The sequence below is a fragment of the Macaca thibetana genome, chromosome 2 (assembly GCF_024542745.1).
Source record: "Macaca thibetana thibetana isolate TM-01 chromosome 2, ASM2454274v1, whole genome shotgun sequence".
NCBI classification, from domain to species: Eukaryota; Metazoa; Chordata; class Mammalia; order Primates; family Cercopithecidae; genus Macaca; species Macaca thibetana.
In genome coordinates this window covers 188,632,879-188,651,644 of record NC_065579.1, presented here as the reverse complement: position 1 = coordinate 188,651,644, position 18,766 = coordinate 188,632,879, and the positions used below count along the sequence as shown (strand labels likewise).

The 18,766-nt window shown below is 33.8% G+C and overlaps 1 protein-coding gene across 2 annotated transcripts in view; it reads right to left on the bottom strand.

The window, feature by feature from the left end:
• The window catches only part of GBE1 (1,4-alpha-glucan branching enzyme 1), a 262,977-nt gene that overhangs the window by 78,858 nt on the left and 165,353 nt on the right, over positions 1-18,766 (bottom strand). For both annotated transcript variants that reach the window (XM_050779011.1, XM_050779010.1), the window contains exons 10-12: positions 15,012-15,110; positions 10,135-10,245; positions 6,876-7,047 (exon numbers count right to left, since the gene is read on the bottom strand). In XM_050779011.1, the coding sequence (XP_050634968.1) occupies positions 6,876-7,047; positions 10,135-10,245; positions 15,012-15,110 (382 nt within the window). The remainder of the gene's footprint in view (positions 1-6,875; positions 7,048-10,134; positions 10,246-15,011; positions 15,111-18,766) is intronic.

Genomic DNA, 18,766 nt, shown 5'->3' with positions numbered 1-18,766 from the left:
ATAAGAGACTTGATTACTTGAGAACTGATACGGTTATGCTTTGTATCCCCACCCAAATCTCATCTTGAATTGTAATTCCCATAATCCCCACATGTCAAGGGAGAGACCAGGTGGAGGTAACAGAATCATGGGGGCAGTTTCCCACACGCTGTTCTTGTGACAGTCAGTTCTCACAAGATCTGATGGTTTTATAAGGGGCTCTTCCACCTTTGCTTGGCACTTCTCCTTCCTGCAGCCTTGTGAAGGTGCCTTGCTTCCCCTTTACCTTCTGCCTTGATTAAGTTTCCTGAGGCCTCCCCAGCTATGCTTAACTGTAACTCAATTAAACCTCTTTCCTTTGTAAATTACCCAGTCTCAGGCAGTTCTTTACAGCAGTATGAAAATAGACTAATAAAAGAATGAAGAAAACATGTGGATTTAGCTGTCCAGTATAACTTTCTCGTTTGTATTGCCCAATGTAGTACAAAGTTACAAAGATCTTTCTGAGAAGCCAGAAAATGTTTCACAGAATACCATTAATGTCTCAATGATAGCAAGATTTTTAAGCAGGTTAATTTTTAAATTCCCATTTAAAAAGCCATTAGACATTATTTCATTTTCAAATTTATGATTAATTTTTAAATTCTGTTTAGCTAGCAGATTCTTAAAATTACATTCTAACTTTCCTGTCAATATTTAAATCAGGAAGATATGTTCTTAATTCTTATATTTTAATTTATGCTTTACTTGATATTTCAAAATGTCTGTATATGTTTATATATTTAAAATGAATATAATATTTGGTTTCTTCTCTTTTTTATAATTCTATGTAGTGTTTAATAAGAAAATCCTTTAATGCCCTTATTTTCATATTATATGGAATTAATATTACAGTATCTGGGTTGGTGTTTTTTCCCTAGTGTGATCACTGGGTATAGTAGTCAATTTGCCTGCCTAAACCAGCATGTCCATAGCAACATTCCTGAGGTCATGTATTAAGGCCATATGACTCTAATCCCTCTGCCTCAGCTGACTGAATTAGGAAAGGACAGCATTTCCATGATGACCAAATAAGCTCCAGAAAGCTAATCAAAATACATTCACTGAGGTCATCCTATGCATAAAGTTGACATGTTTTATTTTATATTTATTTTTGAATATGAAACATACTCTGCCAATGATTATTTAAAAAAAAAACAACATAATGCCACATAACCACTGATAATAGTTCTAACTGAAGAGTTAACAATATTTTAAAGTGATTTAAAGTGATTGAAACGCATCTTTTCATTAAACTTACCAATCAGAATGGCATGTAAATTCTTTTCTTTAGGCCCAGTTTTTTTCATTGATTTGAAGTTTAATAATCTTAACTGGCTGTAATCTCAAATTATCAGTCAATTGCTTCAAGTCTGCTCTTACTTAGACTTTTACTGATCTCATACATAACTTTCTTGTGGCTTCCTATTCCAAGTTGGTTTGGCTAAAGCATCTCATGTATTTCACCAACAATCTCCAAAACAAGTTTCCTACATATTTACACAGCATTTTCTGCTTACCTGTATCACTGACCTAGTGCATGCATTAGTATAAAGATATCTGTCTGTTACTTGCCTGTATTGCCTTTTGGGTTTTAAGGCCTTGAGGGCACGAACTATTTTTCATCTCTGAATATATACCACTTAGTAATACCTGATATATCGTAGATACATATAAGTGTCTTAAGCATAAATAAATTTTATAAACTGTGTTAAAATACATTTTAGAATGCATTATGAATATATTAAATTTATAGTTTAAATTGATATATACCTCAAATACACTAAATTTTCAAATTGAATTTGCCCTAAGTCAATTTGCCTTCTCTCTCTCTTTCCTTCTCTCTCTCTCTCTCTCTCTGTGTGTGTGTGTGTGTAGAAATTCTGTGCACAGGTACCATAAAAACAGTAAATTTCATCTGATGCTCTATCTGATGCATATATACACACATAATTATATACACACAAAGGAAACAGTCAATTCATGATAAATGTTAACTGATCAACATGATATTGGCTTATCCCAAAAATAAAAACAAATTGAGGCAACCCTCAGACTTCCTCATACATGAAAGCTAAGGCTGTTTCAGCAGCATCATTCAGTAGAAAGTCATTTCACCCTCAAAACAATCTTATGAAGCAGGCACCCACTTTGTCACTGAGCCGATGAAGGCATAGTTGACGCATCTTACCCAGATCACACAGCTAAAAAGGGAAAAGCATAGATGCCAACCCAGTAGTATTCTTAATCACTATGCTCTACCCTTTTTCTAAAAAGTATTCATAAACCATGTATTTGTGGCTAACTAATCCAGATACTGATCTAAGAGTAATTTTTATTCCAATTTTCTCAAATTGGAAATCAGAAGAAAAAGGCAACTGACCAGCTGCCGAAATTTTCCGGTTGTGCAAACTGAGGCATGTCCCTATATGTCTCTGAGTCGAAGTTTTAGCAAAATGGACTTAGAAAGTCTACGTAGCATACCTTATTACTCTTTTAATTTTTGGCCCCAGGTTTCTTTTGAACAAATATCTGGTATAAAAAATAAAAAAGAAATAGAATGCTCAGTTAGATAATAGATATGAAGTGTTCTAGAAAGTATAGTATGCGGCCGGGTGCGGTGGCTCACGCCCATAATCCCAGCACTTTGGGGAGCCAAGGAGGGCGGATCACGAGGTCAGGAGATCGAGACCATCCTGGCTAACACGGTGAAACCCCGTCTCTATTACAAATAGAAAAAAAGAGCCGGGCGAGGTGGCGGCGCCTGTGGTCCCAGCTCCTGGGGAGGCTGAGGCAGGAGAATGGCTGGAACCCGGGGGGTGGAGCTTGCAGTGAGCCAAGATGGCGCCGCTCACTCCAGCCTGGGCCACAGAGCGAGATTCCGCCTCAAAAAATAAATAAATAAATAAAGTATAGAATGCTATGTCAATGTTACTTACTTTTATTAGTATTTATTATCTTTCTATGATTAGTGATATAAAAATACAAAAATAATTTAGTCTGATGATCCCCCTTCTATCTTCAATTATTTCATATAAGTATATATGATAGAAGAATAAAAAATACAAATCTATTTCTTCCTAAAACCCTTCAAAATAACCTAGCAAATCAAAAATGCATAGTAAATATTTCACAGCTATAACCAGAGTAAAAGCATTTTTTTTGAAATTCAAAATTCGAATACACAAGACAAAAACAAAACAAAACAAATCAGCCAAACTGGTATTCTGAAAAAATCTACATTAATCTTAATGATTTTTGATAAACAGAACATATATCTGAATGCCTGACAAATAAATTTACGTAAACATGTTTTTATAAAAACATATGGTATAAAAATGTATAGTTGTTTTATTTCTTTTGACTCACTGTTTCCCTTCTGGAGGGAAATAAAAAACAAAATTCCAGAAAATTAGCAAGTTTAGAAATGCCTAAAAGAGGAGTAAACAATCAAGTTGCTTCTTAGTTTTGGAAAATTTTCTTAAACTGCTCTTTTTAAATATTAATTTCTATATGCCATTCAAAAACATTACCTTGCTTATAACTAAAACTGGTTATTGCAGTTAATGAACTAATGCTAAAACAGTATTACAAGGCAATACTCCATATACACACACATACACATGCACACACATACACACATATATACTATATATGTATACATACACACACACACATACACATGCACACACATACACACATATATACTATATATGTATACATACACACACACACACATACACATGCACACACATACACACATATATACTATATATGTATACACACACACACACATACACATGCAGAGTCATTTGATGGAGGATAACGTTTCAGTCAACAGTGGATCACATATATCTCGTGTGCGTGTGTGTGTATCTTAAGAAAACTGTGAGAGCCTTGTGATGTGCTAGATACTGTACTAATTCCCAGATATATAAAATTGTAAATAAAACACAAATAACAACTGTTTTCACTGGGTATTAAATTTACTTAAAAAGTCATGTATTTAATAGTTTTCCAAGTACAATTTCTTAAATACCATGAAAGGTAAGGAGATACCGTATAAACACGTATTGTACGGAAAATGAAACTAGTTTGAGGCTTTACGGAAGACGCCCTCAGGAAATGACACTTGAAAATAAAGGATTTGGTCAGGTATGGCAGGGAGTGTTGAGTGGGATGATTCCAGGTAGGCGATCAGCAAAACTATAGAGTGCACAGTGGAAGAAGGTTTGACTACTCAATGAATGGAAAGGCAGCTACACAGCTGCAGCCGAGTGATGAAGGGGGAGACCCATGAGGGAGCTTTCTGAGGCTCACAGGTCAAGTGGAGAGCATACGGGTCACACAGAAGGCTTTTTAAGCAGACCATGATCAGAAAAGGAAAAATATATTTAAAATCGTGACAGCTCATGAGGACATATTGAATTTCATAAAACACCACCAGTAATTAGAAATTATTTATCCATTAGAAGATTATCGAATTCAAAGTTAGTAGAGAAACACTGTATTTAGGTAAGATACTAAGAAAAAAGATTTAAGTTGCTATAATGGAATTGAACATATTAGAAGGTATTTGTTTCAATGACAAAAGATTAAAAGATTATACGAAAGTATAATCTCAAAATCATATTTGATATAATAAATATGGTTAATTTATAAACATAGAAAGACAGATGGTAGAAATAGCTATATTTGTTATATTTTGTTACTATTGAAAGTTCCATGAGAAGAGTGTCTAACACTGAATAGACGCTCAGCCTGCCCTCAGTTGAAAAGATACAGTTTAAAGTGATATTAATATAAATATTTCTGAAATTTTATAAAGTTTCTGTAGATTTGTCAATGTCCTAGCTCTCCAGAACACACTTTATCCTAGGTAAGACACTACCCAAAAATCAAGAAAATAGGTCACATTATAAAATATCATTAGGCCTTTCTTCATTGACAAGTTACCAATTTTACATTGGCCATGACTATTAAATCTCTGTCATGTGCAGATAGCTTGGTTTTACTCTGATGCTTGCTTGGAGGCTCTGCTGTGCACCACAGGCCAGATCTGATATCTTCAACAAAGGACAGCATCAGGAAAAGGAATCTATTAGGTACTTCCTGATAAATTCTAGACTCTGGTAGAGGCATCTGAGTTGACGTCACTTACATAGCTTCCAGACTAGAGAGAAAGACTGAGTCAGGATTTCTATATTTTCATATGTAGTGGGCTACAAGGATTAATGCCTGTGTGAACTAGGTGTCCATTTTATTTTGGTTCTTTGAAAAATTGTTTTAGTTTACAGATATATAAGGATTTCCTTCTGTAGGTTACAGTAATTTTGTACTTTTGTAAATGAAATAAAGCATTTAAAATATCTCACTAGGTCCTCAGTTTCCTTACTTTACATGGTGACATGGTTATTTGCATAGGTTCATAGAGTCTACTTATTCATCAGGATATAGTTAAACAAATGAGTTGCATAACTAAGGCCTTATGAAGGTGCCCACATTGGAGAATGATGCATACTGAGTCAGGTAGAACCACTGCTTTTAAGGAACCAAGGCTGACTTTATTTATGGAACCAATCACTGCAAAGTTCATCCAGGAAACTTGACCTGATACCTGGCTGATGCGATGCAGTCTCACAAGTCAGGAAGGTCATTTCCTGGAAGGCTACGGATGTTAACAAATTTCGGTGACCCTGAGAATAGAGGATACACCCAAACGTACAGGTAGTACAGGTGAAATCTGTGTCTGCTTTTTTGGGGTCGGCTTCCTAACCTCCAGTTAGTAAACAATAAAGGCTTTTAAAAGTTCAGTCTGAGATTTCTTACAAAAATTTCCAAGTAGAAGTGAATAACTCAAAGATCCAGGGCTTTTTAAAAATTAGAGATAGGGTCTTGCTTTGTCACCTTAGCTGGAGTGCAGGGGCATGATTATAGTTTACTACTACCTCAAAGTCCTGGACTCAAACAATCACTCTGCCTCAGCCTCCTGATTAGCTCGGGAACAGGCACATATCACCACACCCAGCTCATTTTCTTTTTTTCTCCTTTGGTAGAGATGGGGCTTTTCCATAGTGCCCACGTTGGTCTCTAACTCTTTGCCTCAAGCCATCCTCCTCCCTCAGCCTCCCAAAGGACTCAGATTAAAGGTGTGAGGCACCACCCACCCTGAGTCTTCTACTGTAGAAAAATAAATCAGCCTTTCGTATGTATTCCCCAGTCTTTGTGTCTTTCTCTAGTCTAAAAGCTGTAAAAATTTCCTAAAACTCGAATGTTTCAATGTCTGCTGTTCACCAAACAGAACAATTTTTATATTTTATTTCAAGAGCTTTCAGACAAAAATGACCTTTCAGTATTCGTATTTTTCTATTTAAAAAAATAAATTTCTTTTTGTCCATCACAATATCTCTGAACCTAAGTTTACACATTTATAACACAAGTATACTGGTATAAAATTATCTCAAAGATTACCAATAATACTAGCTTACTATATTATAATATAATAATTATATATTTCTTAGATTTAATGTGCAAATATTATACTAATAACATTAACTCAGAATGATTAAATTCAGAATAATAATTCTGGATGTTAAAAATAGGTAAGCCCACTTGACAGCAATATTCAATTAAATATCAGCTTTTAGACTATACTTTTGTATCATATATTAATATAACAATAACCTTATCATGATTTAATTTTATTTTTGCAATTTACACATGATAGTATATGAAATAAATAGTTGTAATTTTATATTCTAAATCTGAAAAGCCAAATCAAAATATTCTACATGATTTATCTCATTATAAGTTAACATTTTAAACACTAATTGGATATGTGTTTAACTCACACTTACCCATGAAATTGAGATAGCCTTCCCCACCAAGCCCATGAGTAATGAGTCGAATCATTTTATGAAGCTGTATTCCACGATCAATAACTGGAGTAAAAGGACTCAGGACACTCATATTTGTATACATTTCAGCATCCATCAACCAAAATGCCACCGTCTTATCCCCAACCAATGCCTATAGAAATAAAAGTAATGGCAATAAATGAAAAAAAAAAAAAAAAGCGCTAAGTAGTTGTGACTTACAATAGAACAACACATGGTTACAAATGATAGGAAACATTGTAGAAGAAGTGTGTAGGTTAATATTAATTTCAGGTATTTTCCACTGGTGATTTTCTAGGCTCAAGGTAAGCTGGTAAAATATGTTAGAAATCAACACATTTGTTTTCAGGACTGATTTTTATTTTTAAAATAGGTTGGTGAAAGATTCATGATAAGGTACCTGAATATCTGTTATATCTGAGCTGACACCTCACATTTTCTGAAACATTTATTATAATGTTGAGAATATTAAATAGATTTTTTAAACAATTTGTATATGATGATTTTATTTGCTTTGAAAGAAGTTTCTGAAAATCATTGATATATATAATGTATACATATTATTTTGCTCATATATATGAGTAATGTAATATTACATGTGTGTAACTATATCATAATAGTCCCTTCCTGCCCTCAGCAGAGAAAATAAGTTGAGAACTTTTATTTAAGCATAAATTTGCTTTCTCATTTTATTTGCCATTTAATCTAAATTTAGTTTGTTTTACCTGAAAACATAATAATTATTAACTGGGGCAGGTAACTCAGAAATGCCCTGAGTAACAGAAGAGAGACCTCCTAAAAATCTGAATTACTTACAGTTAAAAACATCTAATGCAGTGTTCATGATGGACAAAACAATAAACAACAGAGAGTAAAATGTGTAATAGAAATTAACCCATAATCTCAGTACCCTATTACAATTCTTTTCATTTTCTAGAAAACATTTTTGTTTACAATCTTTTCTATCTTTAACCTACTTTAATTAAAATTACTTTTCTTTAAAAATTGTTGTAAGATTTGTATCACTACTTCTTAAACACTTCACCTTCCTACTTGTTTTGAATTCTTTAATTATGTTTTTAGCTGTAACTATTTATTTCTATAATCTGATTCTATTATAAAATTATTTTAATAACTTTTGATCAGATTCATAGATAAAGCTTATTTTCATATCAAGTTGCCCTCTTATAAAATCCTGTTGAGATACTGGTGAAATTAAGTTAAGTTAAAATCCTGTTGAGATACTGGTGAAATTAAGTTTACAAATTTAATTGTTAAGGATTTATCTAAAAAGTTTAAAATAACATCCACAAACATTTTTACTATAAATTATATGTTTATTTATTCATTTTTATGTATTCATATACATTTATATTTTTTATCTGGCTTAAGAATCAAAGTACATTTGCTTTTAGAAAGAACTAGGCAACTTGCATTATTTCTGCTATCCTGAGAATTCCTGAAAATATGAGACAGGATTACCTGAATTTTTAAAGTATGAAATAATTCTTGGTAAATTTGTTTCTTTACAGATTAGGTAGAAAGTTATGTAAGAAATCTGTTTCATCTTCCATTTGTTCATGCCACTCACTTGTTTACCTTCATTCATACAAAATAAACATATGCTGGGAATTCACTCTGTGCTGCAACTTCGAGGAGTCTGCAATACAAAGCTATAATCTATGCATATATCGTAGTTTTCCAATTGTTGTGTATTTGGTGAGTTTTCCCGCCCCACCCCCACCACTCACCTATTAAACTAGTATTATTCTTTTCTAGATTGGGTTCTTCTTTTTTAGATAAGTATTTACCTTATCTGCTCTATGGACAAGGATACTATAAATTTAAGTTGATAAGAAAGCAAAGCCCCAGTTTGGAAGATGCAATATTTAACATGTGTTTACTTCAGAGGTCATCAAGTTTCTCTAAAGGTGGGCCACTTTCTCTGTCTCAGCTACTCAAATGCATCATTTTGACACAAAGGAGAACATGTAAACAAATGAGCATGGCTGTGTTCCAAGTAACCTTATTTACAAAAACAGGCAGCAGGTAGGACTTGGCCCATGGGCCTTGGTTAGCCAACCCCTGCTCTACTTACACTTTCTTAACAATTACAGGAGACACCTAAAAAAATAATGTTTGCATTAAATGGCCAAAATGATAGAGAAACTTAGTTTCAAGTTTTTAATAAAGATACTTTAAGTAACTTCATTTTATTGTCTACATTTTAATCTACAAAAAGTAAATTTTATGTTGATGTGTATGAGGATGAATATGACTGAATAAGTGGCCCTTCTTCTCCATTTAAAAAATATGTATTAAGTGATTACTAGCATCAGTCACAGTGCTAAAGGCTGGAAATAGAAAGACAATGAAAAAAAAATTCTGTTCCTAAAACATCACGGTAACTTGGAGGATGGGCAACTAATTTTTCCCTACGTGACCCAAGGAAGGCTTCATATAGAATGTGATGTCAGAGCCAGGCAATTAGGTCTGAGTAGGAACTTCCCAGATGCAGATGTGAGGGGGAAAAGCACAAGATTGGAAAAAGCTGACCTATTTGGAATGGGTGGGGATTTCAAAGTACTGAAGAACAGGAGGCTTGGAGAGTCGGGCAGAGAATGATGCTGGAAACTTCGGCTTGGGCCAAAATAGGAATGGCTTTGAATTATAGGCTTTGACCAATATATCTGGGTTGACAAGATGAACTTTCCTCTTTGGAAAATATCTTAGGCTGTATTCGAGAAGACAGACTAAGGCTGGAAGGAACAGGGGTCAGGGAGGTCAATTAGCAGCAGACTTCAGTGATTGAGGGGAGAAAATGAAGAATGCACGTCAAAAGCATAAAATAATACCTCTAGATGGCAGCCTAAGATGGAAACTAAAATAACCCTGGTCCAGCACCAATACTCTTCATCATGACAAGGGAAAACATATAATACTTGCAACTACAATGTATAATCTATTAATTATAGTTTGGCAGGACAAACATACCACTGCATTTTGAAACTGGCGTTTCTCCATCTACAAATTTAACATTTTTTCCAATATACCTAGTTGTCCTGTAAAGATACATATTGATATACACACACACATACATTATAGTAACTACAGAGGTTTATATTTTGGTATGTTTCTATTTAAATGTTATTAAGGAGAGGGAAGGAGGAAGAGAGAGAGAGAGAAAGAAAGAAATGAATTTATGCACATATTCATTTACCTGATCATGGCTCTCCGCATAAGCAATGCACTTTTCAAGGTAGCGCCTGTTTGTGAGAGTGTATACTATGTCGCCCATATTCCAGTCTTCATCTTTAAACTCTTTAAGTAGCTAGACAAAAGAGAGAAAAATAAGCTTCTGAGTAAACCATTACTTTTCTTATTTTAAATCCCAATCCGAAGGGATGCATTATATCAGTGTATTTGATATACACATATTAGCCCACCCATATAGCAAAGTTATCACTGTTTAAACTTTTACTGAAATCAGCTTTTATACAGAATGTCCAAATGACAGTGGTGTAGAGTGAGTGTGTGTGTGTGTGTGTGTGTGCGTGCGTGTACTTTTGTCCAGACAGTTTAAACATTATACTTTAGGATCTTTGCAACTTTTTTTCTGTAATAACTGCTACCTCTTGATTAATGTCCACAGTAATGTGTTATTGCACAGCACGACTTTCTATAACTTGCACAGGGTAGAGATACACTTGTTACATTTTTTTTGTTTATACGAAAAATATTAGTAAAAAGAGGGTTTCACTTCATTTTTACAAAATGATAAAACAAGAACTGTTTCAAAATTTAAAGCTAATTATCATGAAATAACTACCCTCTTAACAGACCACACATTTTGTGTCTGCATTTCAATTTCTATTCAGTCTTCAGTCTGGCTCTGTCCCTCTAACACTATACTTTTATGCAACTGAACTTGCTGAGGTTAAGCTTGTGGTCTAAGCTTAAGTTAGTAATTGCTCTCTCTGAAGTAGGTACTTGCTATATGTATTGACACTGTCCTATCTCCTGCCCATGAACTTCTCTATGAAACTATGGTTTTATACTGTTTTGTTTTTTTCTGCCACTCCTGACACACTGTAAATTCTCTTCCTCTGTTTGTCCTATAAAGGCTAATGTTCCTCAGCATTATGTCCTACATTTACTCTCCTTCTTTAATGCAACACACTCATACAATTATGAGAACATAAGCAGTTCTCATAATTGCAGTGCAAATCTTTGGGCACCAGAGGGCAGAACGTGGAAGGCAGAAGAGCAACCATCCATAAATGTTTGCAGCCTAATCCACAAGAATCTGTCTAAAAAGTAGGCATGAGGGTCAAAATAAGAGAGAGATTTGAGGATGGTATACTGCTGCTTTGAAGAGAGAGGAAGGTGCCATGAGCCAAGGAACATAGGCAGCTTTTAGAAGTGAGACAAGGCAAGGAAATGGCTTCTCCCTTAGAGCCTCCAGAAGAAATGCAGCCCCACTTACGCTTTGATTTTAGCCCAGTAAAAGCCATTTCATTTTTGTAACACATAGAACCGTTGTGAATTTGTGCTGTTTAAGCCACTAAGTTTGCGGTAAATTGGATATAGGAACAACAAGAAACGAATGTATAGACCTACACAAATGTGCCAGACTTATTTTTGACAAAAAGGCAAAAGCAATTCAATGGAAGGAGGGCAGATGTTTCAACAAATGATGCTGAAAGAGTTGGATACCCATGGGTAAAAAGAGAAAGATAAAGAACCTTGAGCTACGCCGTATATATTGCACAGAACTTAACTCAAAATGGATCATGGACTTAAACACAAAAAATAAAAACTATAAAACATTTAGTAAAAACCATAAGAGAGTCAAAGTTCTTAAACTTGATACCAAAAGAGAGACCTACACAAGGGAAAAAATGATAAACTGCCTTCATCAAAATGTTTGAACAATTGCTCTGGGAAAACCAATATGAAAAGGATGAAAGAACAAGCTTCCGACTAGGAGAAAAAATTTGTCAACCATACATCTGACAAAGGAGTTGAGTCTAAACTATATAAATAACTCTCAAAACTCAATGGTAAAGAAACAATGAAGTCAGGAAATGGTTAAAGGACATGAACAGAGACCTCACCAAAGAGGACATGCAGGAGGCAAATAAGCACATGCTTGGTATCCAGCATTATAAATCATTCAAAAAATAATAAAACCACAATGCGATATCGCTCTACGCTGATTATAATAGCTAAAATAAAACACAGTGACAACACCAAATGCTGGTGAGGCTGTGTAGAGGCAGGTCTCTCAAACATCACCAGTCGGAATGTAAAATGTCACAGCTACTTTGGAAAACAGTTTAGCAGTTTCTTAAAAAATTAAACAGGGAATAACTATACGGTTCAGTAATTGTAGTGTTTGAGCATTTATCTCATACTTATGAAAACTTACGTTGATAAAAAATGAGTACATACATGCATACACTAACTTTATTCATAATAGCCATAAGCTGGAAACAACCTGGAGGTTTTTCAATGGGTGAATGGTTAAACCGTGGTATACCCCTGCCTTGGAATGCTATTCAGGGCTGTTGAACATGCTGCTGATACATGCGACAAGAATGCTGGATGTAACAACATTGGAGGTTTTCTTGGATAATCTTGAGAAAATTTTGCTAACTGAAAATGCCAATCCAGAAAGGTCACAAACTGCACGATTCCGTTTATATATTTTTGAAATGATGAAATTATAGGAATGGAGATCACATTAGTGGTTGCCAGGGGTTAAGGCGTTATTAGAGGCAGGCAAGATGAAAATAAGTAGGTGTTACTCTAAAGGGAACATGAGAGAATCTTGTGGCAAAGAATGTGTTTTTCACCTTGAGTATATCAATGTGAGTATCTTGGTTAAAATATCATTCTATGGCTTTGCAAGAAGTTACGACTGGGGAAAATTGATGAATGAGCATACCAGATCTCACTGTATTATTTCTTACAACCACATGTGAATCTACAATTATCCTAATATCTCAAAAAAGTTTAATTAAGAAGCTATATTTATCTTAGGTGCTCAGTAAATATTTGGTGGAATTAACAATCAATGAATGAGTTCACTAGACACATACATCACCTTAACACAAACACCTCAAAAATGATCAAATAAAATGAAAGGAAATACAAGAAATTTGGCATAATTTAGATAGTCAAATATTTGTTCAGTAATTGATTAAACTAAGAATGATATTTGAAACTAATGATTTTGAAATAATACAACTAGGAAATGATACATAATTTGCTTTTGAACTACAAAAACATGAATAAAATCTAGCATTCTAATCTAACTCATACTGTATGGGTAGACAACATCGCAGGCCATATACATTCTGAGTACAGTTGTCATCTGATTTAATAACTCTTAAGTGTTTTATTGACATGTAAGGAAAATGGGAGCCACTTATTGAATTGTTTTTAAATGCACCACTTATAGAAGTAGAGGAAAATCACTGTGTCTAAGGGTTTTGTTGTAATACTATTTTAACTTTAGTTTTATTAACTAAGGGGGGACCCAATTTGGTGATACAATAAGAATTTTAAATAATTACATAAAATAGAAGATGATAACTGCTTTTACAGAACTTACAATCTAAAACAGGATGGTCATATCCTAAATTTAGGATAAAATATTTTTCTATTTGATAACTATGATTCTCAGAGTTTATCATGTATGATTAGTAAGTATGATACATTGCCTAATACATTACCTTCAGCATACAATGTAATAAAATGTTTATTAGGTTAAATTTCAATTTTTTAAGCCACCATGAATACTGAGAGAGAAAATATCTCACTTTGTGCTATTACTGACTGAAAAATAATTCTAGGTTGATGTACACCTTAAAAGATCATTGAATGTGTACAAAGAATGATTAAGGCTTTTAGCAGGAGGTTAAAAAGTAAGATTTGTCACTTGTGAGGAAAAAAAATCTACATGAAAAAACTAGAAGTAGTAAGAGATGGGGCCGACAAGGAACCTTATACCAAGGTGAGAAACTGGAAGACCACAGCATTTTTTTTTAAAGTAACAAATACAAGGCTACCTTCCCATGTATGAAAGAAGAATACTCCTTTGTTTGTTTGTATGTTTTCTAAGTAAAAATCTTTATAAAATATTTGCTTTTGGATCTGATAATGTTTAAGGAATCATTATAAATGTAGGAGCAGAAGTTACGTTGGTCAAAGTTTAATGTCAGAGCTATGCATTGCACAAATTGCCTGGGGAGACAGGAAAGAGCGCTAAGAAATGATTATAGTAACCACTTCCTTAAGAGTAGGCTCTATGGTTTTTCTACACAAAACTAAGCCCTTCTACAACTGTGGTCTCATGGCACCAGTTCATGTCTGAAGTAAAGGGCTCATCAGAAAGCTATGATTATTTATACACAATCTGACTCCTTATACATATTCAGCCCATGAATGTCGACATGGCTGCTAAGAAATGTTCTGTATCAAACCTAAGTCTACATAATGACTTTAGTCCTTTAGGCAAACATTAAATGAAAAAAAAACCCAAACTACTTGAACTGTCATTAAATTTAATAAAAGTTTATTGATAAATGATGTGCAAAGTACCATGTATTCATTCCTAGTGTCTGACACATGGTAAGGACTTTTTAATGCTGAATAAAGGAATGGATGAACCCAATCCAAATCTGTCGAGGAAAAACCATACTATTAAGCAAGTACTGGGAATTAAGGAGTAGCTTTTACATTAATGCATGATCTGTAGGCATAAATGAATGCTTTAATGAAGTCTAATGTGTATTAAATATAGAGCACTGAAGTTTCATATAATTGCATTGATAATGCAAAATTCCATTTATGTAGCTAACATTATATTAATCATATTTTCCCTTTGCCTGAATAAGTATGAATACTTTAAATCAGAACTTTTAACATTTTGAGAAGCACCTTATTAAATAGCATAAGAATCGACAGACTAATGAAAGAATTTAATACTTCAATTATAATATCTGTAACTAATGATCACAACTAAGAAATAAAGATAAATGAAGCAACATAGTATTCGCAGAAACAAAAAATATTTACATAGACTCTTACCTGAATCCACTTATCAGGAATTGCCATGGCTAGTCGATAGTCGAAACCACCCCCTCCCTGGGAAATTGGAGAGCACAGAGCCGGCATTCCTGATACATCCTAAAACAAAGAATGTCAGTTCATAATGATCAAACTTTTAGTAAATATTCTGACAGTAAAGCCCAGGTCAATAAATGAAAACAATAATAGGGGCATATATTTTGGGGCTGCTTTGGTAACATAAAAGTCGATAAAACTGTGATAGCATATCTCATTTCCCAGAAAGATTTTTGCTTAATGTTTTCACTCCAGGCAAACTTTGATCTCATGAAGCTATTTGTTTCTTTTCTTTAGTATCACCTAGAGAACACAAAAGAGTAAAACTATTATTGCTAAAACATAGTTTCTTATTTTTGAACTACTGTAGAACATTTATTAGTTTTGTTGCTTTCACCAAGCACAACAATACATGTGGCATAAATCTGTTATAGTTGTTCTTTCTGTACATAGCCCTGATAGGGAGTGTATTTTTGTGAACACTAGCTTTTGATGAAATGGAATGTAGAGTTAGTACATTAACAGTGAAACAGTGCAGCAGCTTTTACTAAAGTAGGTTGCACTTAGAAAGGGTCTTTGAGATTAGGTAGGGATTATCTTCATTTAGCAGATATAGAAACGGAGGCTTACTGAGGTGAAGGGATCTCTCAAGATAGAGAATCCTTTTTTTTTTTTTTTTTTTTTTTTTTTTTTTTGAGACAGAGTTTCACTCTTGTTGCCAGGCTGGTATACAGTGGCATCATATGAGCTCACTGCAACCTCTGCCTCCCAGGTTCAAGCGATTCTCCTGCCTCAGCCTCCCGAATGGCTGGGATTACAGGTGCACCGCCACTCCCAGCTAATATTTTTTATATTTTTGGTAGAGATGAGGTTTCATCACGTTGGCCAGGGTGGTCTTGAACTCCTGACCTCAAATGATCCACCCATCTCGGCCTCCCAAAGTGCTGGGACAACAGGCATGAGCCACCATGCCCAGTCGAGATAGAGGATTCTTAATGTAGAGCCAGATTCAGATATCAGGCTTTTTGACAGAGGGTCCTTTCTACTCTAGACAATTAGTAATCCAATAATTAATCAAATAAAATTAACCTAAAAATGGGTTTCAAAGATTGGTACAGGGACCCAGATGTAACAAAAGATAGTATTAAGACAACATTAGGAAAATATGCGCTAAGTATTATCAATTCTAATTCCACAATATCTTTCAAATAAGTTACTTTCCTTTGGTCCATTACCACAGCCACAATCTTATGTAATCTTCATTACTGCTTGCCTAGACCATATTCAAATGCATTCCCCATCTCTACCTTCTCTTTATACTAACTGTTGCCAAATTCATATCTTATGAGACAGTCTGCCCTTCAATAGATTTCAATATCCAACAATTGAAAGTTCAAATTCCTTAGCTTCAGATTCAATTCAACAATTACACATTAAGCATTTACTATATGATTTACTATCCAATTAGCTACTCCCCTACTCCCTGTTACAGTGTAAGATCCACGAGGCCAAGAGTTTATAGTTGTTGTTCACTGATACACCCCAAGAATCTAGAATAGTTTAATAATACTTGGCACAAGCAGGTTATTCAGTAAGTATCTGTTGAGTGACTGAATGAGGTGCTCTGAAGGATTAAAAGATAAGACATAATATCTGACTTTCATAGATTAATAAACTAGGACCTACGTACACATAAACATACTTATAATTATGAAATGACAACGTGATGTCGTTGTGATCATTAACTAAAGTGCGCAGAAAGTGAAAGGAAAGACATCTTTCCACCATTATTTCCTACTATTTCATTTTAATTACTAAGTACTTCAGCCAATTTGAAATATTCACCCTTGAATGTACTTGTTGCAAGCTTTTCTATATCTGTCAATGCCCAAAGTCTTCCGTAGATTATGATCCTTCACTTCCTGTAAAAGACTATTAGATACCATAAGCTCTCTGAGACTCAAGTTAAATGCCTCTTTTTTTTTTTTTCTTATGGAAGGAAAGTATAAGTAAATATACTATATGGTAGAATACATCCATAAGAAATTGTTTGTCGGTAATATCTTATTTCTGCATAGCTCTTTATGGTTTATAAAGTAGAAAAAAGATGATCAGTAGAAAAGAAGCCATTTCAACCATTCTATTTATCAAAATATAAGTCACATTTCTACAGACAGGATTGGATGAATATGTATTAAATATCAGGTTCCATATTAGGAACTAGAATTACAGACACAATGCCTTCTGAAAAAGAGTTTCCAAAGACCAAACTGTCAAGAATGACTGGTGATGGGCTGGTATTAAAGATCAAGATAAATTTTCTCAAGAAAATATTAAGGCATGTTCTATATCCAGTCTCAATGTAGTTTTAGGAAATAGAATCTGCTAAGAAAAACATATGGTCATCATGAAACCTAATCATCCCATAGATAGATTTTTTTGGATAAACGTAGAAATTAATCCTTTTGAAAAGCTTGAAACCTATATTTGTCCCTCAAGGTTCTCAAAAAAATGTATCAAAGAACTGAAGTTCACCAAATCACGGCATGCAATGAGATGCCAGACCAGTCATTCCTCATGACTGCTTCCTTACCCCTCTCTAGTTCTGTTTTCTTACACATTGTTACATTTATTTCTTACTATATAAACCTCTAATTTTAGTTGGTCAGAGAGGTGGATTTGAGACTGATCAAACTCTTCTCCGGCGATAATCACTGTCTCAGTGATTGGCTTTCTGTGCAGCAAGCAGCAGGACCTAGACTGAACCCCTGGTGATTCGGTAACAATCATATAGTCTTGACTCCTAAATCTGATTTCTAGAAAGCTGCCTCATTAATGCATATGAATTATTTTGGCCCTCCTTTTGAAAGTGGAAAGTTAGTGACTGTTCTTTTAAAATTTTTAAGAAAAAAAAGGTAAATCATAAAGATCATCAAAATAAACATACTCTAAATATAAAACAATTGATGCCTACTCATATGGCATATGAAAATGATTCTGTGTTTGGGATGAAATTAAAATAGTTCTAATTTTTTACTATATAAAGAGCACTTATAACCATTCCAGAGGGAAAGATACGTCAATCAAAAATGTTTTAATATAGCAAATATAATAATGTAAAATGGTAGATACATTGAGCAAAATACAAAAAAATTCAATTTTTTGTTATTGTCATTATAAATAAATTCATATTTCTACTAAAGGAATTTAAATAAATGTATATTGCTTATCCATTCAAACACATTCCTTTTCTTAAGAAAAAAAGTTCATGGGGATCAATTCTACATTTGGAAGAGACTCCCACTAGACAGAAAAGTGATGTACTGAAATTGAAGTAGTTTTCAATTTAAGTAGAATAAATTGAAAGTACATCTTGTATTTTAAAAAATCTAAAACCAAGTAATATAAAGTAGGCTAAAGTCTCAGTTTCATTGGTAGAAACACTGATAATCAGACCAGAGCTCCCTAGATGATGAGACTATTTTACTTGAAATGAATGGAAAGATCAATGTAACAATTTTAACTTTCATGTATTAAATCATTGCTTCTTTTCCTTCAGTACCCACTTTTGATTTGTGCTGTCATTAATTGTAATTAATTATAATTTGTCATTTGTAATATCTCTTTGGATTGCCATAAATATCACTGACAAACTAATTAAATTTTTGATGTTTGACAAACAAAATTCAAATATACAGAAGACAAAAGTTTAAAATACA